Source organism: Cervus canadensis, chromosome 13 (genome assembly GCF_019320065.1).
Source record: "Cervus canadensis isolate Bull #8, Minnesota chromosome 13, ASM1932006v1, whole genome shotgun sequence".
Classification (NCBI taxonomy): domain Eukaryota; kingdom Metazoa; phylum Chordata; class Mammalia; order Artiodactyla; family Cervidae; genus Cervus; species Cervus canadensis.
The window spans coordinates 22610805-22631616 of NC_057398.1; the positions used below are offsets into that span (position 1 = coordinate 22610805).

Sequence of the window (20812 nt, forward strand, 5' to 3'; positions counted from 1 at the left end):
GGATTTAGATAAGGTGGTCTGGTATTCCCATCTCTTTAAGAATTTTCCACAGTTTGTCATGATCCACACAGTCAAAAGCTTTAGTGTAGTCAATAAAGCAGAAGTAGATGTTTTTCTGGAATTCTCTTGCTTTTTCTATGTTCTAACAGATGGTGGCAAATTGATCTCTGATTTCTCTGCATTTTCTAAATCCAGCTTGGACATCTGGAAGTTCTTGGTTCACATACTGTTGTAGCCCAGCTTGGAGAATTTTGAGCATTACTTTGCTAGTGTGTGAGATGAGTGCAATTGTGCAGTAGTTTGAGCATTCATTGGCATTGCCTTTCTTTGGGATTAGAATGAAAACTGACCTTTTCCAGTCTGGTGGCCACTGCTGAGTTTTCTAAATTTGCTGACACACTGAGTGCAGCATTTTAACAGCATCATCTTTTAGGATTTGAAATAACTCAGCTGGAATTTCACCACCTCCACTAAAACAGTTAAACAGTTAAAAAAACAGCAACCTAAAAATATGAAAGTCAACAATTGCTTCAATAAATGTTAAATAAATAACCTGAAATTACTTCAAATAAATTATAAAAATAAATCCATCACTATGGCAGGAGCAAGAAGAAAATTTCAAAGTAGAGGTTTTCTATGTAGAGGATCATGTCGTCTGCAAACAGTGAGAGTTTTACTTCTTTCCCTATCTGGATCCCTTTTATTTCTTTTTCTGCCCTTATTGCTGTGGCCAACACTTCCAAAACTATGTTGAATAGTAGTGGTGAGAGTGGACACCCTTGTCTTGTTCCTGACTTTAAGGGAAATGCTTTCAATTTTTCACCATTGAGGATAATGTTTGCTGTGGGTTTGTCATATATAGCTTTTATTATGTTAAGGTATGTTCCTTCTACTCCTGCTTTCTGGAGAGTTTTTATCATAAATGGATGTTGAATTTTGTTAAAGGCTTTTTCTGCATCTATTGAGATAATCATATGGTTTTTATCTTTCAGTTTGTTAATGTGGTGTATTACATTGATTGATTTGTCGATGTTAAAGAATCCTTGCATTCCTGGGATAAAGCCCACTGGTCATGATGTATGATCTTTTTAATATGTTGTTGGATTCTGTTTGCTAGAATTTTGTTAAGGGTTTTTGCATCTATGTTCATCAGTGATATTGGCCTGTAGTTTTCTTTTTTTGTGGCATCCTTGTCTGGTTTTAGCATTAGGGTGATGGTGGCCTCATAGAATGAGTTTGAAAGTTTGCCGCCTTCTGCAATTTTCTGGAAGAGTTTGAGTAAGATAGGTGGTAGCTCTTCTCTAAATTTTTAGTAGAATTCAGCTGTGAAGCCATCTGGTCCTGGGCTTTTGTTTGCTGGAAGATTTCTGTTTACAGTTTCGATTTCTGTGCTTGTGATCGGTCTGTTAAGATCTTTTATTTCTTCCTGGTTCAGTTTTGGAAAGTTATACTTTTCTAGGAATTTGTCCATTTCTTCCAAGTTGTCCATTTTATTGGCATAGAGCTGCTGATAGTAGTCTCTTATAACCCTTTGTATTTCAGAGTTGTCTGTTGTGATCTCTCCATTTTCATTTCTAATTTTGTTGATTTGGTTCTTCTCCCTTTGTTTCTTGATGAGTCTCGCTAACAGTTTGTCAATTTTATTTACTTTTTCAAAAAACCAACTTTTAGCTTTGTTGATTTTTGCTATGGTCTCTTTTGTTTCTTTTGCATTTATTTCTGCCCTAATTTTTAAGATTTCTTTCCTTCTACTAATTTTTAAGATTTCTTTCCTTCTACTAACCCTGGGGTTCCGAAGTAGATCTGATAGACAGAATGCCAGAAGAACTATGGACAGAGGTTCATGACATTGTACAGGAGGCGGTGATCAAAACCATCCCCAAGAAAAAGAAATGCAGAGAGGCAAAATGGTTGTCTGAGGAGGCCTTACAAATAGCTGAGAAAAGAAGTGAAGTGAAAGGCAAAGGAGAAAAGCTTTGTTCGTAGTTATGCTTCCTAAGGCCCACTTGACTTCACACTTTGGGATGTCTGGCTCTAGGTGAGTGATCACACCATCATGGTTATCTGGGTCATTAAGATCTTTTTTGTATAGTTCTTCTGTGTGTTCTTGCCACCTTTTCTTAATAGCTTCTGCTTCTGTTAGGTTCATACTGTTTCTGTCCTTTATTGTGCCCATCTTTACATGAAATGTTCCCTTGGTATCTCTAATTTTCTTGAAGAGATCCCTAGTCTTTCCCATTCTATTATTTTCCTCTATTTCTTTGCATTGATCACTGAGGAAGGCTTTCTTATCTCTCCTTGCTGTTCTTTGGAACTCTGCAAATTCAGATGGGTATTCTTTCCTTTTCTCCTTTGCGTTTAGCTTCTCTTCTTTTCTCAGCTATTTGTAAGGCCTCCTCAGATAACCATTTTGCCTTTTTGCTTTTCTTTTTCTTGGGGATGGTTTTGATCACCTCCTCCTGTACAATGTCACGAACCTCCATCCATAGTTCTTCTGGCATTCTGTCTGTGAGATCTGCTTTGAAATTTTCTTCTTGCTTTTGCCATAGTTTGATAGATTTAATTTTTATAATTTATTTGAAATAGTTTCAGGTTATTTACTTAACATTAATTGATGTAATTGTTGACTTTCATATTTTTAGATTGCTGTTTTTTTAACTTTTCTCTTTGAACTGTGTATGTGAAGTGGGTTGGACTAGTTCAGGATTTCTTCACTCTAGTTGTAGAATATGGTATGCCTGGGACTCATAGCATTCTGATTCAGTGTAGATTCTAGAACCTGACTGCATGGTTTTGAATTCTAGCTCTCCTGTTTGCTAACTTTTTAACTTGGGCCAAATGTGTAAGCTCTTTGTGGCTTTGTTTCATCCTTTGAGAAATGGGAATGATATAGTACCTACCTGAGTTATGAAGTTTAAATTATTAGATCAGTGCCTAGAGCATGGTGAATGCTTACTAAATTATAGCTATTAGTATTGTTGTTTTAATTACCATCTGTAGATTGTGGCTAACCTGGAGAGAAGAAGTAGAATAGCACCAGAATCAAGAGGAACCAGCCCAGTCAATGCTTTCTAATATTCTCTTCTAATCATGTTTACTTTATATACACATATACACACACATTTAAAAAGCAAAATTAAAGGGATTTATTTCTTCAGATTGCTTCTGTTGCAGTTGTGTATGCATTAATAAATTTTTCTAGTGAATAAGATTAAGATCTAATATAAACTAAATTTTGAATTCTGCAGTGATTGTTACCAACATATCACTTAAAACCTGTAATTTCAGTGCTTTCTGATCAGTACTATTTTTTTAACTTTATTTATTTATTTTTGGCTGTGTTAGGTCTTCATTGCTGTGTGGGCTTTCCTCTACTTGCGGCGAGTGGGGGCTACTCTGTAGTGCGGTGCGTGGGCTTCTCATTGCATGGCTTCTCTTGTTGCAGAGCATGGGCTCTAGGGCACAGGCTCAGTAGCTGTGGCACATGGACCTAGTTGCTTCTTTCCTCCTGGATCAGGGATTGAACCTGTGTCTCCTGCATTGGCAGGCAGGTTCTTTACCTCTGAGTCACCTGGGAAATCCTGATCAGTACTATTTTTCGACATGTATTTGAAGTGTAGTGTTATTTCCCAATGCACACTAAGAATCATTGTCATTGTTCCAGCTTGCAATCAAAGAAGTCTGAGTTACATTCCCATAAAGTATTATCTAGAAATAGTTCTGTTCTATCAACCTCTAGATGTGAAGCTTCATAATTTCATTAATGTTTATACAAATAGGGGATTGGGTTTCGGTAGTGGAAGGAACGCAGATTTTAAATACCTGGCGTCTCCTCATTTTTAGCTGTATTAGTCCCTGTATAGAGTATTCTGAAAATATCACATGATCTTGTCATATCAGTTCATGACCCTGTTCAGGGAAAGTAGGCATTGGTTATATTTCATCAGGAGAAATTAATTACAAGATCCTGTTAATTCTTTAATTTGTGGTGTAGATGCTTTGAGTGTCTTATTAGTGAGTCTTATTATAGGAATGGTTAAGAACACAATAAATTAGTGTCTATTATTATGTGTTGGAGTACTGTGAGAACAGTTCCTTCTGATTTATTAAATTTTTGAAAACATAAGTTTGTATGTTATTGACATTTTATTAATAGAATAAAATTTATTGAATACCTACCATTTTTTGGTATTGTACTGAGGAATATTAACACAATTAAATCTTACACCTCTCTGAAATATCTTGCTTAACAGATGGAGACATTAGAGGCCAAATAATATCAATAACTGCCCAGAGTCATTTAGCTGCTGATAGGTGAAATTCATACCCACTCTGTACTCTTTAAGAGTGCCTTTTATATTATAACCTTTGTGATTATTGGACTAAAGTGAATAATGACTTTGTGTATTTATGTAAAGAAATGCACTGAAATTAGTACTCTCAATTGCTTAAATTTCATTAAGGTGGACAAATATAGACATTTCTATAGTAGAAATAGGGAAGAATTTTTTTAAATGTAGGTAGCTGTTGATCTGTCATTGTTGATGTATCTGTTAATGCCATTTTCAGATGTTAGTAGTCCTCATAGGCTAATTTATTTAAAGATGGGAGGGGGAGAAGAGTGAAGTGAAAAGATAGATATGGTAAGGTAGAACTCTTAGGAAGAAAAGGTAGTCTGTACTTAAAAAGGGTTTACTAAGGTAAGTAGGAGAATGCACAGAGAATATAATCAAATAGAAACAACCAATATAGAAAGCAAATTATGTTTGACTAGAGCAGAGGAAATTAGAATATAGATTTTGGGTTAGAAAAGAAATATTATTGGTATTCTACCATTTTTATTCCATTCCTTTGGTAGTTTTTTTTCCACATGAGATGATTATCATAGCATTTTAGAGCTTGAAGGGACTATATATTGAGCTAGTTGGTTATTGTTAGTCTCCACTTATTTCATTTTGCAGATAAGGAAACTGAGTGATTGTCAGGTGTTTATCCAGGGGCACATAGCTCTAGTTTCATGACAGGATCTGTTCATCATAGCTTCTGATTGCATACTTATGCTCTTTTTACAGTATTCTAAGTACTCTTTTCCTTAGAGTTCAAACAACTTAACTGAAAATGAAACAACTATCTGAAAATGAAGTTGTAGCGAATACTTCAATTGTGTATGCCTGTCTTGTGGTTATTCCCTATTGACATTCTTTCAAGATGGGTATATTTAAGGTGGTGGGATGGAGGGGTAAATTGTTTATTTCCTAATTTTTTATTTATGGAATATGTATTTATTTGACTTATAAATTATTGACAATAAATATTGGATTTATATATGATACATTTTAGATTTACTTTTTCTGTTGCTAAAGAGAATGTAAAAACTGAAATCACATTTTTTTTTCTTCATTTTGCAGTAGTATTATTGATTCCACAGAATACAGCCAACCTCCAGGTTTCAGTGGCAGTTCTCAGGTAAATGATGTATCTAACAATCTGTTCTAGTGGGGCCGTAAGTCTAATCACCTGAGTTGTAAGATTACAGATGAGTTTACTGGAATGTCCTACCCTAGAGACAGCTGTTTTGTGTGCTATAGCATTGATTAGGGCTTGAATAGCTCTGGTGAATAATCAGCTGTATATCTGCTCATTACTGATCGAGTTAAAAAAATTTTTTTAGCATGCTAGTAACATTAGGCCTTGAGAGGAAGGAAATACTGTGAGAGGAAATTATGAGTAATCAGGACACTGTTTCTCTCGGAGATAAGAAAGTTATAATTTATTGATGAATTACCTATTATTATGTTGAAACATGAAACGTTTTTCTGGAAGGTAAACTACAGGCTTTATTAAAATCGACTCTGGCTTCTCCTTTTCTTTAATTAATTGTATGATTATTTTGATTTTTACTCTCTTCATCTCTGACTTGGGGGTGCTGATATTTGTCAAGTCTAATTTTGATGCCAGTCTGTTTTTTTTTAACTTTCACATCGAAATAACTTCAGACTTAGAGAAAAGTTACAAGAATGTTAAAAATAATTCCTTTATGTTCTATATGCAGATAATCTAGCTGTTCACAGTAGATCACATTTGTTTTATCATTCTCCTTCTGTCTCTCTTTTACATATATGCACATAAATTTTTTTCTTTGGATTGTGTAAGTAAGGTACAGACATAATGTTCCTTTATCTATGAACTTCAATTTATGTTTCCTTAAAAACAAGAATATTGTCCTGTGTAATCACAATATAATTTTAAAATTCAAGAAGTTAACATTGATGTGGTGCTTTATGTAATTTCTATACCTTATTCAGATTTTACAAATTGTTCTTACAATTATCCTTTACCTCCTTTTTTCCATAAAAGGAAAAAATAAGGCATTTAAGTAAGGCGTGTCTTTGTGTATTCATTTTATGTGATAGTGCAGTTGTTTTTATCAAAGTGTAAAGAAAGTCTTTAATATCATACAGCTTTTATTTGTGTTTTCTTTCCCTACTGCTTAGCTGACTGACTCTGACTGTTACAATGAGCTTGTATAACTCCTCTGCATATCCTGTGTTCTCTTCAAATGTGTGCTTGGATTTGGCAAGTTCATAGATTTGTTTGTATCTCTTCCTGAACAGCCATGAATGCACTACATCTAGGTGTTTTTGTAAGACATAGTGAGATATATAAGGAGAAAAATTTTTTAAAGTTTTATTTATTTTATTTTTTGACTGTGGTGGGTCTTTGTTGCTGCACACAGGCTTTGTCTAGTTGTGGTGAGCAGGGGCTGCTCCTCATTGCAGTGTGTGGGCTTCTCATTCCCTCTCTCTTATTTTAATATTTATTTATTTGGCTATGTCGGGTCTTCTTTGCGTCATGTAGAGTCTTCTGTTGTGGTGCACAGATTTTCTAGCTACAGTACACAGATTTAGTTGCCAACTGGCCTGTGGGTTCTTAGTTCCCCGACCAGGGAGTGAACCCATGTCTCCTGTGGTGCACAAATTTCTCTAGCTGCAGCGCATGGACTTAGTTGCCGTGTGGTCTGTGGGCTCTTAGTTCCCCAACCAAGGATCGAACCCATGTCCCCTGCATTGCAGGGAGAATTCTTAACCACTGGACCACCAGGGAAGCCCTTCAGGAGAAATTTTTAAGAACTGAATGGAAACATCTTTAAGAACTTGAAGAGGAAAAGCAGAATCTGGAAACAGGCTTGGCATTCACAGCTGGGCCTTGATGTTCTTCTTTCAAACATAATCTCACAACATCCACATCAGACAGAGTTACTCTGGGACTAGAAAGAAATGAAACAAAAACTAAGATCACTTCATAAACTTACCTAAGCCATTAAAAAAATCACTGTGCAAAATATGTAAAATACCAAACACGCCTGTATCCTAACTAATACAAGCAGTTGCTGCATCTTTACTAATTACGGCTTTAATCTCACTCTAGTTTTCTGTTTGTCCAGGTAAGATTTGTTAAGATACCTGGTCACAGGATTATCCCCCTTCTTGACAGTATCCAGTCCAGAGCAAAGCCTTACTTCCTTGAACCCTCCCTGAAATCACTTAACCTGAGCCTGTATCCTATCAGTAGTTCGTAACATCTTCCTACCTGAACCCATAGTATGCTTTCTTCTTCATTGCAATGAGCAGTAATAAAACTTGTTCAGCTACAGGTGTATTCCTATTGGTCTTTGGTTGCAGGGCTTTGACAAATTCTACATAAAGGAACAAGGGAAGCCCTTTTCCTATTGCCATTTATAGGACGTTGATTTGGAATTTCTAGCAAATTCTGTGAGTTAGAAATTATAGAAACTGAATCTAGGTGGGAAAAAAACCATTCAGAATAGTGTTTTTGTGTGTTTTTTTTTTTCGTTTTTTAATCTTTACTCTTTGCATGTAATAAAGGAGACTTGGTTTGAGATGGTACAGTAAGCCTGTGGTCTCTCTAACCTTCACCCACTAGAAATCCCATTGACATATAGCTTTCCTCATACGGAAAACTTAGTAAGAATTTATAGGCGATAAAAAGAATACTGAAGAAGTCTGCCTAATGTGAGTCACCATGTGCAGAGTAAAAGAGTGCTTTAGGTGAAGTCGTCTGGGTTTCCCAGGAGACTCCAACCTTAGCATCTGCTGGAGGCCAAGGAGGTTGTTGCGGAGGAAAACCTGCTAGGGCTTCTGGGACAGAACTAGTATGACATATTGTGCCGGAGTCCTTACCCTTCATTTCTAGGAATACTCTTTAGAAAACACAGACTTAAAATAAGTAGACATAAAAAGAATTGAAAACAAAGGAGTAGATGAGGATAAGCCTGGCAAATGTAAGAATGGTAAGGAAGTTGACAAAAACAAACAGCAAAGTACAGATCACAATAGAACTGAAGGGAAAAATCATTAGAAGACAGATACACATTTTCACATAATAAAAGGTATAATCCCACAAACTAGTAGTAATTTGTGTGACATAATATAGAGGATTGGTATTTATATAAAGTAAAACTTTATTAGAAATTTTAAAAATTTGGTTAAAACTTAAACGTGGTAGGAGATTTTAAAGTATACTTATCCCTCAGTGTCTGTGAGGGATTGGTTCCAGGAGCTGTGGTAGATGCCAAGGTCCAAAGATGCTCAGGTTCCTTATATGAATTGTGGTATATTTGCCTACACATCTGCAGCACATCCTCCTGTATACTTTGTCATCTCTATGATTACTCATAATAACTAGTATAACATAAATGCTGTGTAAAAAATTTTAAATACAATGTGAATACTATGTAAATAGTTGCCAATGCAGCTGCAAATTCATTTTACCTTTTGGAATTTTCCAGAATTTCTTCCTTTGGTTGGGGGTGGATATTTTCTGTCTGCACTTGATTAAATTTGTATTTATAGAACCTGTGGATATGGAAGGCCTACTGTATAGCTCAAGAAATTATTAAAGTAGTAATATTAGTATTTAGGTAACATTTATTTTCCATCTACTATGCATTGCATGTACATTGCCCAGTGTTCTTTACAAGCATTAACTACTTTAATTCTTAGAACTTGAGATAATTATTATTTTCTATTTTATTGAGGAGGAAACTAGGTCAAAGAAGGTAAGGAGAAGTTAAGATATTCTAACCCAGGCATTATGGCTTCAGGACCTGTGCTTTTAAATATTAGCTTACTAAGCCAACAGTTTTTTGTTTTTTTTTTCCAGTACCTTCTATTTACCAGACACTATGATGGGCTTGGGTTATTGAACAAAAACAAGGCAGACAAAAATCCAGCTGTAACCCAGCTTTCAGTCTAGTTGGAGATATACTAATAGTAATAAAGATAGATTGTTTTTGAACAAAGAGGAGGTAAGGAAGGAAGCTATGTGAATATCTCTGGGCAGATCTAAGCTGAGTGAAAGAAGGAAGTACATAAGCCCTGCGCTAGAAGCATGCCTGACATAGTCTAGAAGTCTGTTATGACTGGAGAGGAATAACAAGGGGAGAAAAATAACAAGGGGGAGAAAAATAGAAATGAGGTAAGAAACGTAAATAACGGAGGCCACTTGGTGTGTAACTTTCTTAGTTGTATTAAAGACTCTGAATTTTTTTCTTTGGTTGAATGAGTTAAACTTAGCTTAATGGGTACTTGCCTCACTTTATACTTTGTATCAAGGGATATGCATATTGTTGGTAATCTTGGAGCATTGAGAAAATTGGATTGATTCTAAAACAAGATAAATTGTGCCATCTACATTCTCAGAATCAGAACCTCCAGTAAACAGCTACTTCAACAATCTGGAAGAGAGTAAACCAAAGACTCCTGAATATCTTTGTGTCAAAGAGTATACAAATGTTGCTACAAACGACTTAAAAAAATCCTGTGTTGAAACTGTTATAAATCAAAATTTATGAGATTTTGGTCAGAATTATCCTAAAAATTATATCATTAAATGAATTCATTTTTAGATGAGAATAAAAATAAGTGAGCTAGGCATTAAACTCAACAAACTGGGAAATACTTAAGATGGTAAATGTAGAGAGATTAAAAAACGAAGATTATCTATAAGATGTTTCAATATATAATTGAAATTGGCTATTATAGTACTGAGTAGATTAAAAAGCTGGGTGCTAGTGCATACTAATAAAAATAGAACTCTTAATAAATTGAATAATTTGAATAGACCAATAACCATAATTGGATGTGATTCCAATTAAAAAAAAAAACCTCAAGAGTATTTTTTAAGGGTTTGTAGAGAGTGTGACCAACTGACTTTAAATGGTTATTTGTAGAATAAATGCTTCAGAAGGATATTACAAGGGCGTTTACCCAGTAGGTTATTTTAATGTATTCTAAGACTGCCCTAACAAATGGGGCACAATAAAAATTTTAAATCTAACTGAAAGGTAATTAAGAGTTTACCCTATGGTGAAGGTAGTTATGCAGATCAGTGGTAAAAGGGAAGATTAAGTAAATTATGTTGCGATACCCAGGAAACCATTTGCTGGAAATTTGCTTTCTATTTTCTCTCTTACTCTAAGAGTTCAGATCAGCTAAATAATGATTTAGATAATAATAGAACTGTAGAAATTAAGAAAGAGGGCAGTGTATAAGAAAGTACCACAAACAAAATTTTATACCCAAACTGGGAAAGGTATTATCAATATGATAGGCAAATGGTTTAATTGCTTCAAAATAAAAATTTCTTATATGCATTCCATGTTTTTGATGAAAGCACCAACAGGCAAAAAGTAGATGAAGAACATGGGGAAAAAAGATAAATCCAAATGGCCCACTCACATGTAAAATAATATTCAACTGTGTGATTTGGTAGTGATAAACATAGAAATTTCTTATAAGAAATGATTCAAAGTACTACCTAAAACTTATATACCAATATTATTTATACAAGCAAAAATTCTGGAAAAATAAATATGCCCAGTCATAGCAGAATAGCTTCAGATAGTATATATTTTGCTACTCTTAAAAATCATGTTTATAGTTGAAATGGAGTTGATAAAAAGTTAATATGATGTAGGTGAAGCCAGAAGTAATTATTTTATACCTCTGAATTTTTATAATTGCTTGTTTTTGCCTTAGAGTTTTTATATAACTTTAGTATAATTAGTAAAACCAGGATGTTAATGTTAATATATCATTATCTGAGACAATTTATTTAAATTTCAGTGGTTTTGCCACTAATATTCTTTTATAACAAAAGGAAAATTTTCTTTGTCCAGAATGAATCCATACTCACTGGTTATATTTAGTTGTCATGTTTCTTTAACCTCCTCTAAATTGTTTTAGTTCCTCAGTTGTACATGAGGTTGACATTTTTGAAGTGTAAGTTATTAATTTTGTAGACCATTCCTCAATATGAGTTTGTCTGATATTTCCTTATAACTGGATTCTGATTACCCATTTTTATCACAAATGCTACAGCCACCAGTGTGGTAGCCTTTGTTAGTTTGTCACATCTGGATATGGTGTATCTGCTCGATTTTGGTGATATTACCTCTGATCATTTGATTAAGGTGATGCCTGCCAGATTTGTTTGCTATAAATTTACCATTTTCCTCCCATTTGAGCATTTATTAATGAATCTTACTTGAAATAATAATTAATTATTTTGTCTAAACAATAAGTTTTAATTTCTTTTCTACATTAATTTAAAAAATTTTTATTGAAGTATAGTTAATTTATAGTGTTTTTATTTCAAGTGTATAGCAAAATGATTCATATGTATGTATATATGTATTTTTGTATTATAGGTTATTTTGACTATTTTGAGTATAGTTCCTTGTGCTATACAGTATGTCCTTGTTGTTTACGTTTTTTGTATACACTAATGTGTATATGTTAATCCCGAACTTCTAATTTATCCAAACCCTGCCCCCGCCAGCTATGCTGTCCTCTTTGGTAACTGTAAGTTTGCGTTCTAGTCTGTGAGTCTGTTTCTGTTTTGTGAATATGTTCATTTGTGCCATTTTTAAAATTCCATATGTAAGTGATATCATACGATATTTTTCTTTCTGTAATTTACTTCACTTAATATAATCTCTTGATCCATCCACGTTGCTTCAAATTGCATTATTTCATTTTTTTTAATGCCTGAGTAATAATTCCACATTTATTAGTTAGGATTTCCACTATAAGGGAGATCTTTCCTACCATCTCTTTGTTTATGTAGTTAAGGAATCATAAATTTAAAAGTTTTTCTGTTAATTATTTTGAAGCTCAGTCTGTTCTCTGTCTAGTTGGAATTCCTTCAAGCTGATCTTCAGGTTCTTATCATTTTTTAAGTACCTTCTTAGATTCTTAGATAATAAGATGTACCAATATCATCTTGTACTTACCTTGCCCCAGTTCTGTAATCAGCCATGTATCCAAGAAGTCCTGTTTTCTTTTAACGGAGAATGATACTTCAAAACAAAGATCTGGGTTTTAAGTATGCTCATTGCTCATAGAGTGTCATTGCTTGTAGGCTTTCTTGGTCAACAGAGCTAGGAAACATGCATATCTGTATATATAATATATTTATTAATTACATGTTAATCACCTTAAGTGTTTGATGAAAGGACTCACAGGAATCAAGGAGTTTATACTTCTAGAACTTGATTATAGGCAGTGGATACAGTACAACCAAGCAGAAGAAAGGTACTCACTGAAAAGGATATGGAGATTTCAAGCAGTTTTCTTTGTCCTTGTACCACTGAGTCACAGAGGAACTGCTTTGTCTCCAGGTTCAGAATGACTACTTGCTTACATTCTCAAGCACCGTAGTAATGGGAAGTGCAAATTTGGCTTGTAGTCAGATCTCTTATTTTAAGCTCGTCCCATAGGCATTGCATTCTAGTTATGTGACCAGTTATTAATTTACAAACTTCACTGAAATAGGTGAATCATAAATTCAATTATTATTACTAAACAATGTTGACAGAGTGACGCAATCTGTCACCAAACAACTCAGTAGTGCTGCAGTGATGAATTTGTACATATATATTTTCATATCATTGGATGGTGTATCTTCAGTGTAAATTCCTAGATGTGGGATTTCTGGGTCAAAGATGGATGAATGGATGGGGGGTAGATGGATAGATAGATGGACAGACAGAGAGATTGATATTGCCAAATCATCTTCCTCCCCCAAAGGATTGTACCAGTTTGCACTTTCCCAACAGTACATGAATGTGTCTGCTCTCTTAGACTCTTTCTCAGAGCTTCTCTAATAGAATGAGTTTTACTGTAAAATTTTTGCTAATCTGTCAAGTGAGAAATATATCTCACAATACTTTCCCCAGCAGTAGATGAATGTGTGTGCTCTTATAGAATGTTTCTCAGAGCTTCTATAATAGAATGAGTTTTACTTTAAAATTTTTGCTTATCTGTCAAGAAATATATCTCAGAATAGTTTTGTGTTTCTGTAATTATGAGTTAGGGTGAAAAAATATCATATGACTGGTGGTATATTAATATACTTATTAGTGGATTATGTGTTCATATTTCTGGCCTGTTTTTTTCTATAAAGTTTTTTATATGTTTTGTTCAATTTTTAAGACTTGGCAGTCAGTATGTTAGGAAAATTAGCCCTTTATCTGTAATAAATGTTGCCTATATTTTCTTCTTTTTATTTTTTTAAACTGTTCAAAATTTCTAAATCATTATTTAAAGTTACCAATCTTTTGTTGCCTCTGGGTTTTGAGTCATATAGTTCTAAACATCTATCTCTAACTAGGATGTAGAGAAATTTATCCACATTTTCTTGTCTCATTTCATTTATTACATTTGGACTCCTGTTCTCTTTGGAGTTTATTCTGGTATATGTTTTGAGGTGTGGATCTAGTTTTATCTTTATCCAAATGTCTAGTCAGTTGTCCCGGCTCACTTTTTCTTTATTTATTTACTTTTATTTTGGCTGCATCAGGTCTTTGTTGCTGCTCATGGGCTTTCTCTAGTTGCGGCAACCAGGGGCCACTCCCTGTTGCAGCACGTGGGCTCAGCATGGGCGGCTTGTGGGCGCTGGAGCATGGGCTCAACACTTGTGGCGCACACGCTTAGTTGCTCTAGGCATGTGGAATCTTCTGGACAAGAGATTGAACCTGTGTCCCCAGCATTGGCAGGTAGATTCTTATTCACTGTAGCACAAGGGAAGTCGCTGGTCCACTTTTAAAAAATCTTTCTTTGATCAAGTGTTTTGAGATGCAGCCTTTCTTATATGAAAAATTCTGTGTGTATATGGATTCATTTCTGGTCTTTCACTTCTATCTACTGATGTATTTCTCTCTTCATCTCTCACTGTCACCTCTTTATGTTTTAATGTCTGATAGAAATTAGTTCCCCCAACCCCCAGCTTTTCTTTTTCAGTGTTTTACAGAAATTCTTCCCTGTTTGGTTTCTTCACATGAACTTTAGTATCAATTTCTCTAGCTGCATAAAAAAGCTTCTTGGTATCTATTCAAACTGCCTTTAACTCATAAATTACCTTATGGAGAACTGATATATTTATAATATTGAGTTGAGTCTCGGTTTTTCTTATTTCTGTGTAAGTTTATTCCTAAGTTTTTTTTTTTTTACAGTTGTAAAGATTTTTAAATTTCGAGATAATTGTAGATTCATGTGCAGTTTAAAAAAATAATTCAGAGATAGCCCATGAGAATACCCTGGTGGTACAATGGTTAGGACTCTGTGCCTGCATTGATGGGGGCTTGGGTTCCATTCCTGGTCAGGGAACTAAGATCCCAAAAGCCATGTGGTAAAGTCAGAACAAAACAAGCATGAACAAACAAAAACAAAGAGAGAGCCTATGCATCATTTTCGCAGTTACCCTAATGATAACACATTAATAATATTGAACTTTCTAGTCCATGAATATCTTTCCATTTATTTTGGTCTTTTAAAAATTTCTCTTGGCAGTGTTTGTATTTGTAATATAGAGTTCATCCATGCTTCTGTTAAATTAATTTCTAATTCTTTTTTGATGCCATTATTGATCCAGTATTTTAAAATTTTCTACTTTGTTGTGAGTATATAAACATATGATTGATAACATACAAAGTTAACCTTATTTCTTACTATCTTGCTGAATTTTTGAAAACATTTTCATTTATTTATTTTTGGTTGCACTGGGTCTTCTGGGCTTTCCCACTGGGCTTTCTCTCGTTGAGGCAAGTGGGGGCCAGTCTTAAGTTGTGGCACTCGGGCTTCTTATTGCGATGGCTTCTCTTGTTGCAGAGCTTGGGCTCTAGGGTGCACAGGCTTATTTGCTCTATGGCATTCCTGGATCAGGGATCAAATTCATGTCCCCTGCATTGACAGGTAGATTCCTAACCACTGGACCACCAGGAAAGTCCTCGCTAAACTTATTAATTCTAGTTGTTTTGTAGATTCTCATGAAATTCTGTGTACAATCATGTGATCAGCAAAAATTTCTAATCTTTTTGTGTTCTCTTCTCTTTTCCTTCCCTCACCTATTCTAGCCTCCTCTCCTTCTCCCTTCTTGTCCTTTCCTTCCCATCTGTCCTTTCTTTTTTCACGCTCCCTTTCCCCCCAATACTTATATGTTAGCTCTACATCTTGGTAGATGCCCTTGATAAAGTTGAGGAAGTGTTCTTCTATTCCTAATTTTTTGAGAAATTTAACACATATCAGTTCAGTTCAGTTCAGTCGCTCAGTCGTGTCCAACTCTTTGCAACCCCATGAACCACAGCACGCCAGACCTCCCTGTCCATCACCAACTCCCAGAGTCCACCCAAACCCATGTCCATTGAGTCAGTGATGCCATCCAACCATCTCATCCTCTGTCATCCCCTTCTCCTCCTGCCCTCAATCTTTCCCAGCATCAGGGTCTTTTCATATGAGTCAGCTTTTCGCATCAGATGGCCAAAGTATTGGAGTTGTAGCTTCAACATCAGTCTTTCCAATGAACACACAGGACTGATCTCCTTTAGGATGGACTGGTTGGATCTCCTTGCAGTCCAGGGGACTGTCAAGAGTCTTCTCCAGCACCACAGTTCAAAAGCATCAATTCTTCGGTGCTCAGCTTTCTTTACAGTCCAACTCTCACATCCATACATGACCACTGGAAAAACCATAGCCGGACTAGATGGCTTGACTAGATGGACCTTTGTTGGCAAATTAATGTCTCTGCTTTTTAAAATTCTGTCTAGGTTGGTCATAACTTTCCTTCCAAAAAGTAAGTGTCTTTTAATTTTATGGCTGCAGTCATCATCTGCAGTGATTTTGGAGCCCAGAAAAATAAAGTCAGCCACTGTTTCCACTGTTTCCCCATACTTGCCATGGAGTGATGGTACCAGATGTTATGATCTTAGTTTTGTGAATGTTGAGCTTTAAGCCAACTTTTTCACTCTCCTCTTTCACTTTCATCAAGAGGCTCTTTAGTTCTTCTCCACTTTCTGCCATAAGGGTGGTGTCATCTGCGTATCTGAGGTTATTGATATTTCTCCTGGCAATCTTGATTCCAGCTTGTACTTCATCCAGCCCAGCGTTTCTCATGATGTACTCTGCATATAAGTTAAATAAGCAGGGTGACAATATACAGCCTTGACGCACTCCTTTTCCTATTTGGAACCAGTCTGTTGGTCCATGTCCAGTTCTAAGTGTTGCTTCCTGACCTGCATACAGGTTTCTCGAGGCAGGTCAGGTGGTCTGGTATTCCCATCTCTTTCAGAATTTTCCACACTTTATTGTGATCCACACAATAAAAGGCTTTGGCATAGTCAATAAAGCAGAAATAGATGTTTTTATGGAACTCTCTTGCTTTTCGATTTAGCATGTATTGCTACTGCCAAATCACTTCAGTCCTGTCTGACTCTGTGTGACCCCATCCCTGGGATTCTCCAGGCAAGAAAACTGGAGTGGGTTGCCATTTCCTTCACCAATGCATAAAAATGAAAAGTGAAAGTGAAGTCGCTCAGTCATGTCTGACTCTTCACGACCCCATGGACTGCAGCCTACCAGGCTCCTCCGTCCATGGGATTTTCCAGGCAAGAGTACTGGAGTGGGGTGCCATTGCCTTCTCCTTTAACATGTATAGGTGTTGAATTTTGTCTTTTCTGCATTTCTTGGAATTATTATATGGTTATTTTCCTTTGTTTTGCCCACTTGGTGAATTGCATTGATTGATTTTAAAATATGAAAACAACCCTGCATTCTTGGACTAAACTCCATTTAGTCATGATGAATTATTCTTTTTACATGTTGGAATCGGTTTGCTATTATTTTGCTGTGGATGCTTGTTTACATGAAGGCTCTTATTCCCCTTCTTTTTTCCTTCCCTTCCTCCAGTATCATCACTGGGTGTGGGTATTACAGTTATGCTGGCCTCATAAAACAAATGGGGAGGCGTTTTCTGAAAGGTTTTTGAAAGACTGATGTTATATCTTCCATGAATATTTGGTAGGATTTTCAAGTAAAAGTATCCGGGCCCGCTCTTTAGAGTTATATGCTGGGTTTTTGGTGTACTTATTCTGTCTTATTCTTAAACCCCATAAATGAAATATTATAGTTAATGTATGCAAACAATATTTGGAATCACTTGCTTGGTTACTATATCCTTGCTTCTCTTTCATTCTGTGTCTCCAATCTTCTAGTTTGTTTTATTGAACTTTTCAATTACAAAATTTCAGAAAATTTTTAAAAGTGCCTTTTATAATAATAAAAGGTGGCAATCCTTGCTTTCATTCACATGAAAAAGCCTTTTGCTCAGCGTTCTGTTGCTGTAGGATAGTTTTGTCCGATCTGAATTTTATTTATTTATTTATTTTTTTAAAACAACAGAAATTTATTTCATCACATTTCTAAAGGCCAGAAATCCAAGATCAGGGTGTCAGCAGAGCTGGTTTCTTCTGAGGAAACACTCCTTGGCTTGTAGATGGACATCTTCTCTTCGTCTTTCCATGGTGCTTCCTCTGTATGTCTGTGTCCTAATCTCTCCTTAAGACTGGGTGATCTGCAGTGTTTCCAGCATGTCTTCAACTGCCTTGAGAGAGTATTTGGTTTCCTTCTTACTTCGACCTGCAAACTGATAAGCTCTGTTTATTTGACTGGCTGCCCAACTAGCATATTTCATGTTGTCTTTTTTTGTTTTTGCACTTGCTTTTGGATTAGAAGCAATATGACTTGCAGACATGTAAAGTCCAAACAAAGCTCTCATATTTCTGTTGTTCAGTTTCAATGCCTGTGCAAAATACTTTCTTGAAAGTTCGAGATTTTCAAGTCCACCTTGGGTATATTTAACTTCAGCATACTGCTGACAGTATAAGTGATTGTAAGGATTAGTCATCATAAGCTCCTCTAAACAAAAGGCTGCTTTAGCATAGTCATGTTCATTGATATAAAGTTCTGCAAGTTCATGCCAGGCTTCTTGGTCTCCAACAAATTGTTCCAGATACTCATTCAGTTCCCAAATTGCCTCCACATTTTTCCCCTGGGCTTTTCGAATGGCAATCTTACGCTTTCTTGCAGCAGTGTTAGTTGGATCTTCTTGTAAAATTCGATCATATAGCTGAATAGCATCATCATATCTCTCCATGGCTTCAAATCTCATGCCCGTTAGTCTCTTGACTCTGTGACTTCCAGGGAACTGTCTTCTCAACTCCTGAAGACAAAACAATGCCAAGTCATCCCGACCATAGTCGAGGGCTGCAATCATCACCTGTTCATATATGATCCAAATATCATCTCCAAGCTTAGAAGCATATTCACTAATTAATTCCTCTCCAACTTCCACAATTTGCTCACTATTTCGTGAGTTTTCTTCTCTCCATTTTCTCATTTTATCTCGCATTTCTTCCCAAGTGACATCGTACAGCTCTGACACCTTCGCCATCTTCTCAGACCCTCCGATCTGAATTTTAAGTTGAGGTTATTTTCTTTCAACTTTTTAAGTATAGCCAAATCTTAGGATGTTCTAGCTTCTATTATTGCTTTTGAGAAGTGTTTTGCTTCTTTAATTGTTCCTATTAGGTTGAATTATCTTTTCTGTTTGTGTGATTTTAAAATCTTTGTCTCTTGGACAGAAACACAGTTTGGCTTTGGTATATGTAATTGTGGATTTCTTTTTAATTATCCTTGATAGGAATAATTTCTCTGTCTATATCCATGTGTGTTTTCAGTTTTGGAAAATTGTCAACTTTAGTTCTGAAGTGACTTAGCAGCAGCAGCAGCTCTTCAAATATGTCTTCTTCCATCTGTCACTCTTTTCTGGGTCTCTGGGTGCCCATATTTAAACCTTATTATTCTGTCTTTTATGTTTCTTTTCTTTCAAGTTTTTCTGTCTTCCTGATTTTTATCCTTCATTTTGGATAATTATTTTAGATTTGTCTTCCAGTTTTCAAATTCTCTTTTTATTTTCCAGATCTAGTACTTGCCCTTTTGTTCATATTTGTCCTCAGATTGTCCTCCTCTTTCCCCTTTTCTACATTGCTCTGTTTTGTTTACCTTTACTCCTCTGAGTTCAGCTTCCTGTTTGGTTATTAATCTTTTGGTAAATAGTCTTTTTTTCTTGTGATGCAAGCAGTGCTTTAAAATATAGTTCTTCTTTAAAAAAATTATTTATTTTTAGTTGGAGGACAATAACCATCTACTTTTAGCAGGAGTTCACTCTAGATAAGTGTTTTGTTCATGGTAGTAACTTAGTATTTCTTAATACATTAGCAGTTGTATTCTTATTGGTTAACTTGTGTTATCTAAAGATCTCATTTATGTAGCTTATTTCTGTGTCTGTTAGTGTGCCGCAGGCATAATAGATAGAAAACATTTGTGAAAGGGTTTTCATACCCTTTTAGTTAACATAGTGTTGGTGATATATATTTAGGATTATAGACTTTTTTTAATAGGGTTCATATGCTAGTATATTTCATATTTGCTTTTGTTGTCTAAATATATATACATGATTTAGTTATTTTGGTTTTCTAATGTATATATCAAACTATTTAGTATATACATGTTGACTAACCCTTAACCTAATAATAAATACTAATTTAAATACCTATTCTATACAATTTAGCACTGTTCCTATTACTTAAAATGTATAGGGCTGCACTAAAATGCTGAAAAGTAGTTAGTTTCCTTTTGGTAATTGTTTCCTGACAATTGATGCATGTTCAAATTCTTAAAATTCTAAGTTTGGCACTTATAATGGATTCTGTCTTCATTAATTTGGAGAGTTGAAAGATGCTTCTCATTTTATTCTTATAAAATTGGCCTGTTTTCCCTTTAAAATAAGAATTGGAAAATATGATCTTAATAACTACAGGATTTTGCCATTTGTAATTATTTTAATCTGAACTTTTGAAATTAAATATTCAAGCATCTGGATTTTCTCTGTGGAAAAAATAGTATGCTTTGTTCAGAATTACAAGTGTCTTTTTCTTGTTATCACCTTAGACAAAGAAACAGCCTTGGTATAACAGCACATTAGCATCAAGACGAAAACGACTCACTGCTCATTTTGAAGACTTAGAGCAATGTTACTTTTCTACAAGGATGTCTCGTATCTCAGGTACATATTCAAGAATTCTTAAAATATCTCAAATTCATGTTTCCTGTCCATGTCTAGCTTCTTATGCTGGATTTATGAAAAGTCCTGTTCATAAAGCAAAATTGTCTATTTTCAACATAGTCTAGCACAGCATTTTAGAGATTCTTAGACATCTTGGATGACATTGCTTTTCTATAACTATTTTTGTTGTCTTTCTCTATTTGGGAATTTTTAATCTGTACATACTGAGCTGTATAAAGTTAAAAACAAATCAGCCATAAATATGTAGCTAGCAAAAATAATTTCCATTCAGTTGCCTTCTATTTTTCAATGTTTGTTAAGTTCTAAGCAC

At 35.1% G+C, this 20812-nt stretch overlaps 2 protein-coding genes across 6 annotated transcripts in view; one reads left to right on the top strand and one right to left on the bottom strand.

Moving 5' to 3' along the window:
- Window positions 1-20812, top strand: part of COP1 (COP1 E3 ubiquitin ligase) — a 214047-nt gene that overhangs the window by 81440 nt on the left and 111795 nt on the right. For 4 of the 5 annotated variants that reach the window (XM_043486125.1, XM_043486130.1, XM_043486127.1 and 1 more), the window contains 2 exons: window positions 5409-5466; window positions 20367-20481. In XM_043486125.1, coding sequence (XP_043342060.1) covers window positions 5409-5466; window positions 20367-20481 — 173 coding nt within the window. The remainder of the gene's footprint in view (window positions 1-5408; window positions 5467-20366; window positions 20482-20812) is intronic. The other variant, XM_043486129.1, reaches the window with a different exon arrangement.
- On the bottom strand, window positions 17720-18816 carry LOC122452480 (ER membrane protein complex subunit 2-like). Its single transcript, XM_043486131.1, has one exon. It carries the CDS (start codon window positions 18805-18807, stop codon window positions 17914-17916), a length of 894 nt encoding a protein of 297 aa, XP_043342066.1. The 5' UTR covers window positions 18808-18816; the 3' UTR covers window positions 17720-17913.

What these genes read in the sequence shown, in the direction of transcription:
- LOC122452480 (XM_043486131.1), bottom strand. Translation starts at nt 18,807, where the DNA reads ATGGCGAAGGTGTCAGAGCTGTACGATGTCACTTGGGAAGAAATGCGA.